Genomic DNA, 8,762 nt, shown 5'->3' with positions numbered 1-8,762 from the left:
ATTCTACTTCCTTTCAACACTCCTAAGGTTAGGATGCATTATACTACAAATAAATACAAAACTTCAAAAATCTAAATAGATATCAAAATCTATTGATTTTAACTTTCTTTCATAAAGCCAAATTCACAACATTATGGTTGTGAGACACAACTACAGACGTAAAACTGATGAACTTCAATGGTCCATTCACCTGTATCAGTTATATCTACTCTTGTAGATACTATCTTCAAGTGTTTTTATTAAATTGTTTTTTGCTAGGAAAAAGATCTACATATTTAATACAAAACTCAACAATTCTGATGAACAGACAGGAAAACCATACAGGGCTAGTAACCATTTTTTAATGCACTACAAGATTGCACCAAAATACAACACAGCACATAACACAGGCATGAATGACTAGAACTTACAGCACTAACCCAACATAAGGCAAGAAAACAGCTACTTACAGAAGTAACAAAAAGTCTCCTGGACCTAAACCTTCCTGAAAACCTGACGTGACAACAGCAGCCTGTCACCTTTAGTGAGGAAATATAAAAATATTTGCCTCGTTAAAAATAAGAATTTCTCTTAAAAAGGAAATATGTCAGGGAAATCCAGATGAGGCTTTTTTTTTTTTTAGTTACTGAGGGGAGATCTGAAATATTTAAGATACATTTCTACCATTTCATAAGTCAGTCTAAAAATCTGCAAATGTGTCTCTAAAACACTGTCTCCCAACCTTGAAACTAATAAGAGCTCCAAACTGTAATTCTTACACAGACAACATCCAAATAAGCTTTTGACAATACAGAATAAAGACAGCTTCTATTTTCCAACTCTTGCAACAAATCCACATATCTGTAGAGCTGAAGTTATTGGAAATGGGTAGTGTTAGCAAGAAACACCTTGAAAAGCAAATTCTTAATATCTACATAAGAATTACTTAACCTTGTCCCTCCTGTCACATTTTTCTGCTAGACTTCCTTAATTTGGAAAGACAAAGCTAACTGTCATTATGGTGGGCTGAGAAGTAATTTTAGTTATGTTAAAAAAATAAAAATTCAATTCACTTTAATGCCTCATTTTGAATGTACAACTTAATTTCCCAAAAGACCAATTAAGGAATAAATTGTGATTATTGTAAATTCAGTGTGCAGAAGGATACTTCAGGAAAAAACAAACCCCAAAACAGACAAGAATTCTTATAGTTTCTCTTTGTTCCAACTCTTATTTTTATTAAAAGCTTTTGGTTTAAGTTTTTTTGCTTTCTTAATTGTTAATTTATCCCTCATTTTAAACATATCTATTCTCCACAAGTTCATTATTACTTGTTCTACATTTTGCTATTGTCTTCTATTTTAACCCAAAGAGTTTTGTGTTTTCCTATTAAAAAACAATCATAAAGGACTAAGATGGACTTTCTAGAAAGAAATAATTTTCCCTCAAAGAGGAGATACAATCACAGTATCAAATTTTCCTTTCACAGTTTATCCAGCATTGGTGCTTAATCAATTACCAAAACATGCAAGTGTTTTTACAAACATGATGCAATCCCAGGTTAAAGCAGTGATAGGAATGTGACTACATAAAGCACAATAATGAAACTGACACATAAACATACTCTTCAAGAATACATATTAAGATGGCTGTTTCTTCCCCTTTGCAAACAGAACAAAGAAATTCCTCCCTGTTCACTCAGTGTAAGGGCATATGACCACTGCCCTTTGTTGGTTCGTTAGTTCAACAAGAATATTAGCTAGCTGTTTTAATACTACTTTACATCTAAAAATTACCTGTTTGCATACTTATAAATTCTGACTTCCTTAATCAATTGGAAGCAACATTTAACCCCAATCCTTTGTTAATTTCTTCATTCCAAACACCACATCTACATATCCATAGCTGTACCATTAGCTAATAATGTGGTAATTCTTCATTCAGAGTAAAAGCTAGATGCTGACTGCTGCTATGAGTTTTACTGAAATACAACAATAAAACAAAAAACAATTAGAACTTTGCTTAAGGTAAAGTTAAGGCACTGCAAGAAGGACAAAAGCACCCCAAAACCCAATCGGTTTTGGAATTTCTTTCTAGGTCAAGAAATTCTTATTGCAAAAGATGAAAAGCAGCAATTAAAAAAGCATTACAAGTTCAAAAACTTGAACATAGCTGCCAACTAAAAGACATGCCAAATATCTTAACTATGATGTAGGTGTGCCTAACTCTCAATTTAGTTTATGACTACCAAAAGAAATGGCACAAAGCTTATAACTGGCTGGAGAGAGAGATTTCCTCTACTAGGTAGACTGATGTATGGTATTTAGCTTCGTCATGTGGGATTTAGATACCATGGTTCATGTGTGACGTACTTCTGATTTGGAGATGTCTATAATCTCTCGTATTATGTCACCTCAATGATGAAATAATGAGAATAAAAAGAAAAAAATTACTTAAGTTCTCTTTATATTTCTTTGCCTCAGAGAAAAACAGTTTCAAACAATGAGATGTTTGCACACAATAGCCTACTTTCTTAAAAAACCATTTACAGGAAGTATTTTTAGATCAAATTAATTTTCTGTAAAATTCACATGCAGAAAATTTACCCTTTTGTGTCTTTTAACAAGCAAATATAACATAAAATCAAAAGATTAATGAGAAAACCTAATTTTATTGCATGTCAAATATTTAATTCCAGAATTTCATTGAGATTGGCAATGTCCAGATCAATGTAACCACAAGGCAACAGGTAAGAAAGATTGCAGGCTGACTATGAAAGATCATGAATTAACTATTAATTTATTTACCTTTGTAATTCCATCCAAGCTAAAAAATTACACTACTGAAAATAAAATAACTTGCAAAGCAGGAAAGCTCTTGAACCTAAGATCTAAGCTTTTTTCAAATGCTCAAAGCAATCTTTATTAAGCGATAATAATTTCCTAACTCTCTGAAAATGTTCTACTTTACAGGGTTTAAGTCACTGGTAAATCAACATCCCACACACCACTCAAACCAAGCTGACACTTGTTGCAAAATTTCTTGTCCATAAGTTAAAAAATCAAATCCTTTATCACAAGCTGCGTTTTTTTCCACAGGAGTTAGTAGTACTGTGAAAATCCTTTTAATTTCTTTTGTGAAAGGGTTAAAGTAATTTCATATGTCATACGATCCCTGCCCAATAATGCCCACGATTACTTCTATTAACAAACTCACAGTACAGCACACATTTTCCCAAATTATTCAAGAGTTCATCTTAAACTATTCTAAAGAGAAGAAAAAAACCCCACTGATCTCAGTAATTCTTCAAAAACAAGTAAACTGAAAGTCTGATTTAAATCTACAACAATCACCTGCCAGATAACCAAAAGGCAACAACACACAATGCCAAAAGAGGACATTTTCCTTTTCTACCATCACTACATTATTTAGTTCAACACCTGAACAGAGGAAAAAGGGTGATAAACTGTTGCATACCTGTGGAACATTTGTAGAACTGTCTCTATTTGCACTGCTAAGAATAGCTTCTTGCATGGCCTGTGTTCACCTTCGAAGAAGGTTTTGTCTTGCAGTAGTTTCATTTTTCAGATTTTAATAATGCAGCAAAAGTAATACGGAAAGAGCTGGCTTCTTATTGCACATAAGTAAAACAAAAATAGATAGCACAGATTAAGAAGTGACATAAAATGTTTATGTGTACCAGGTCTCCTTGTTACACGCTAGCACACAATTTAATAGCATATTTCTCAAAACTTTCAGCTGCATGGTACTCTGTTGTATATTTGCACTGCGTATTTTGTTCACTGGTTGAACACTAATAAGAACTAGAATACTGAATACCTCAATCAAGATTCTGTTGGATAACATCACAAGATTAAGTACTTTGTATTTAAACAAGCATTTGAAAAAAACCCCAAAAACCCCCTGCTGTAATATACTTTGTACCTAGGGAACTCTTTGTCCTTGTAGCTATTCCAGAGGAAGAGATTTATAGTGGATCCACTCTCAGAAATATAATGTACTTCGAAACGGCAGAGCAAGAGCACCACTCAGTGGAACTATCAGATAAAACAATACTGGCAACATCAGCTGTATATTCATAGCACAGCAGTGAAAACAGTTCCAGGTAATTCTACTAAGACAAAAATCTTTTTCAGAAAAATTTTAGATGAAAAAACCACTAGCTTTAGTTCATATTACAGAGACTACAATTTAAAATCCTATCTTCATAATATTGCTTGGCTCACTTTCCCACATACGATTATTAAGTTTTCATTACTATCATATTTCTCTTCCAAAAATGCAAATTATTATTATTCCAAAAATGAAGATATACGGCCATAAATAAAACCTCTTTAAAATTTGGAACCTGGTGGGTTTTTATTTGATTCACAAATATTTATGTAAAGTTAAATAATGTGGAAAACAATTGCACAACCAGGTGTTGACACACTTAGAATGTTTTTTTTCTCATGCATAATGACAAGCATTGAATTTCCTTTCTCTCCTTATCAAAAGATAGAAAAGATGCATACAAGCTGTTGACAGAGAAATTCCCTCAGGACAGACTATGCTAGTGGTTGATCTTCAGATACTGGAAAGGTAGACATTTTTTAACGATGCACTTTTTCTCCTCTGTATACACTGTGAGCATTACCACCATGAGTTCCCACTGTGGATACAGCGACTTGCCCTAATAGCCCCGTTTTCTGATAACACATGCCTAGATGTCTGACAAAAGAGGGAGAGGTGGATAAAGTAGCCATGAATAAACATGGATAAAGGACCCATGTTCAGGAACCCCAGCAGGCTGCATCTGTCACTAGCTTGTTCCAAAGTGGTCATCTGGATACACAGTTTTTCAGTACCACTTCATTACAAAAGCACAGATTTAATTTTATCATTCAGACTTCAGAATCATGAGCATCATTTCCAGAACAACCACCACTTTTCTCTCTATGGGTAAAAACACTAAAGCCTGTTTGTTTCAGATCTCAACGCAGCATTTAGTCTCACCAGCTCATATTCACAAATTAAATCCATACAGCTGCTAAGTGCAGCTGCCCCTGGGATGTGGCAACATTTGCTTTATGGTAAGAAGTCATGACTGCTGCCATCAACAATTCTAGGATGCACTGGCAGGAGCATCTCTTACTACTGAAGGAGTCAAGAACTGAATGTTGTATCTAAACCCTGTTTTTACTTAACTAAAAATTGAGTCTGGTTTTACCACTTTTCCTACATTTCTGCCGAGATTAAACTCTCTCCTTGATACCAAATCCTACTTTAAACTTCAGTTCATGTTGTTACTTGGCAATCCTAGGACAGGCAATCAGGAAGTTATGTGACAGAAGCAGAATAGCAACCAAAACATCAACAGGATGAACTCAAGATAATTTCTTTGTAAATTTAACCTGATAAAGTTTACATAACTAAGAGTAAGTGACAATATATACTGACAGCCTAACTTTGATTTCACACCTCTTATGCCAGCAGTGACTAGGGACACTGAATGAAAAATCCACTCATATACAAAATAAAAGAACCTTCTTGATTTGCTCTGACACTGCCTGCAGAATGAGCAAGAGATCAATGGACACTAAGTTATCCACTATTTTATTTCAGTGATTTAACATGAGGGAAATGAGAAAGGAATAGTGAATGAATAAGTAAAAAATACAAGAGAAAGGAAGCAGTAGAGAATTTTTTTTTTAATAAAGCCAGCCAATACTGAAGTTAAAAGATATTTTTTCTATTAACTGGAAAAGAACTAAGAATATATTCCCTTACAAAGCTGAATGCATTATATTTCAAAATGGAGAAGTAATAAAAATACAGATTTCTAAAGCTAAATGTTAAGTTAAAGCTCTACTCTTCACAATTATTTCCAACTTTCAGAAAGAGAGCTTAACACATTTCATTTGCCAGACAGACATCAGCAATGTGTCTCTAAAACGCCAGCTACATTTCCAGCTGCATAAAATACCAAGAGAGGATACAAGATATCCTTACCGCCACATACAGCATGTATAAATTACTTTCAATTCCTCATTTACCAAGAAACGCTTAAAATACAAAGAAGAATGTTTCAACGTTTTGATTTTCATAATTTACCTGATGAAACAGGAAAGCTTTTTAAAATGAGTAATTAGGGAGCCTCGTGGTAAGGTCTGAGGCAAGTGTAGCCAAAGTATTTCCAAGGGTACTAGGTCAGGGTGTTAATTTTTCCCATAGCAGCCTTTATGGCACACTGTTTTAGATCTACGCTTAAAAGAGCGTTGATACCACACCAATGTTGTGTGGTGTTGTGTTGATACCACACCAATATTCCAGCTACTGCTGCAGTGTCTGCACAGCATCAAGGCCTTCTCTGTCACTTTGCCCCCCCAACAAATAGGCTGGGGGTGTGCAAGACATTGGGAGGGGACACAGCCGGGACATCACTGTGCTTTGTTTTGCTTGGGAGAGCTATGATAAAAGCACTGGCCTTAAGTTTAATGTGGTATTTGGGCCCCACATTACTGCAGTCCCTTCAGGGTTGTACCCGTTCCAGTGCAGCCTTATCCACGTGCCACAGTTCCTATCACAAAATACAGAACTGTCCTGGTCTGGGGTCCTCCCTGGGCTTCAGTGTGGCACCACATGCCGATCCCCAACTTTAGAGTGAGGGTCTACAGTAGATAGAAGCGAGTCACAGAGAAGAACAACTTCACTTTGGATTGTAGTAAATTTTCTCTGCATCTTAGTAAACATGTAAATCAAAAAATGTACACTTGTAATAAGGAGTAAGAAAGTGTAAAGCAATCGGAGAGAAAGTTATCCAGTCATGGTTTGTTTGAATTTTTACCTTACTACACAAATTATTTTGTAGCATGAAATGCTGGGTAAATTGAAGACTGTGAAGAGAGATTTTCTAAGAACACAGCTAATATCGTCACATCTGGTTAAACATTTGAGGAGGATTCTCATAAACTAAACTTCTAGTAAATTGTAAATCCCAGTATGCTTCTCCTTTAACTCAGTCATGCATGGATGAATATTTGTGAACTAGATGATCTTCATAAACTGTATTTAAAAATACACTTTGCTACAATTCTAACTTATAATTTGGGTCCTGAAGTTCCCTAATATAGTCAGGTTAGTGTAACATTTCATAAAGCCAAATAGGCCAACAAGTAAATTTTGTAAAGCTTAGTCTTTTATCAGGGTCACCTCAAATATTCCCACATGATCCTTCTCACTGAGGATTTCTGCACACTCATAGCAAATCTTCAATGCCAGTTTGCTACAGTATTGGGTCCAGTGCCGACACGTACAATGTCCATACTTATGGGACAAAGGAGTAACATGCACAGTCACAGGCTATAAGGTTCTCATGGGGACAGACCCCACTGTTCCTGGTTGGAAAGCTGTCCCTGCTTCTACCTAACACACAGCAAACCTGTAACTAAAATACCTGCAACACCAGTCCTGCCAATACCATAGTAGGATTCACAACCTCATTTTTCCAGGGTTCTGCTTTTCTAAACTGGAAATATATCCATATCTGGCATAACAGAAAACTGAATAAACAACGAGGAGGACATTTAACAATAAAAAAAAAAGCAAATACATAATACCTTCACATACTCTTTTCTAATTACACTAAAATTCTAGGACAGATTTGTTTATAATAATGCATTACCTGGTAAATTAGTCTTCATAATATCGACACCAACTTGAAGCTCAGGCTCAGCTGCAAGAACTGCATAATCTCCTTGATGAGAGACATTGAAGTTGTAATTCGAGTAGATACCAAATACATTATTTGCCAGGAAAGGTTTTCCTTTTGAGGTCCTTTGCAAGTGTATTTCATTCCAAGGTATGCACAACTTCTCTGCAATTAACTTCCGTATCAGCAGGCGACCAGCCTATGAAATAAAATGGAAGTGATTCATACAGAACTATTATGCTAAGTGCAAAATATCTGTGGTTGCTAGAAAACCATCTACTCAAAAAACCATGGGTTTATTATTTTCAATAGAAAGTAAGAGTGCATTTTAGCCAAATCATTTTCATTTCTCCCTTTTATAAAAGCCTGTGTCAATGACATTTCACCAAGAGTCCACCAGACTCGAGTATATAACACATTTTTTATGACTATGAGCATAAAGATCCAATGAAAAACAGTCCTAGCCTAGGGGAGTAATAAATTAGTTCCTCCTCTATCTTATTTACTTACTTAGGCTACTTTACTGCACAGAGGAATACTTTTTCTACCACACTGAACAATAAAACTGTCCCAACAGCTTTCCTTTCACTACATTCATTCTGTTACTTAGGTGCTAAATGAAATAGTGAACAGCTAAAGATGATGAGTGACTTCTTATAGGCTAATTAGCAGGGGTCTGTATTACTATCACATCTTTATGTGTAACGATTTAAAACCTGAATTATGTAAAACAGCTTTATTAGCTTACACATTACACTACTGTCTTCACGCACAGTCTCCTCGAGTACACTGATTTCGTCTCCTAACTTTACATCATGACATAAAACTTGTGAAGTCTTTCAGAATAACTACTAGTAGCAGACTGCAAACTTCCCTTTTCCTCCTCAGTGAATGAAGGTCTAAGTAGAGCTGACAATTAACTCTGTGTCATGTATTTACTTCCCCGAAATGCCCTTGCAGGGCCTATTTTCCTACGAGAAATCAGAAATTTGGGCGACACTGAATCTGCAGAGACAACCGCGTCCCCGCGGGAAAGGGCCGGTCCCCGAGGGGCCCCCGGCTGCCTCCCCCG

The 8,762-nt window shown here is 35.6% G+C and overlaps 1 protein-coding gene across 1 annotated transcript in view; it reads right to left on the bottom strand.

Moving 5' to 3' along the window:
- The window catches only part of AASDHPPT (aminoadipate-semialdehyde dehydrogenase-phosphopantetheinyl transferase), a gene marked incomplete at its 5' end in the record, with an annotated part of 27,426 nt that extends 19,537 nt beyond the window's left edge, over positions 1–7,889 (bottom strand). The window contains one exon of the mRNA XM_010173371.1: positions 7,664–7,889. Within this exon, the coding sequence (XP_010171673.1) occupies positions 7,664–7,889 (226 nt within the window). The remainder of the gene's footprint in view (positions 1–7,663) is intronic.
- Positions 7,890–8,762: the final 873 nt, after the last annotated feature.

The sequence above is a fragment of the Antrostomus carolinensis genome, unplaced genomic scaffold (genome assembly GCF_000700745.2).
Source record: "Antrostomus carolinensis isolate BGI_N321 unplaced genomic scaffold, ASM70074v2 scaffold12620, whole genome shotgun sequence".
Lineage (NCBI taxonomy): Eukaryota > Metazoa > Chordata > Aves > Caprimulgiformes > Caprimulgidae > Antrostomus > Antrostomus carolinensis.
The sequence above is the reverse complement of the archived record's forward strand: the minus strand, read 5'-3'. Positions and strand labels throughout refer to the sequence as shown.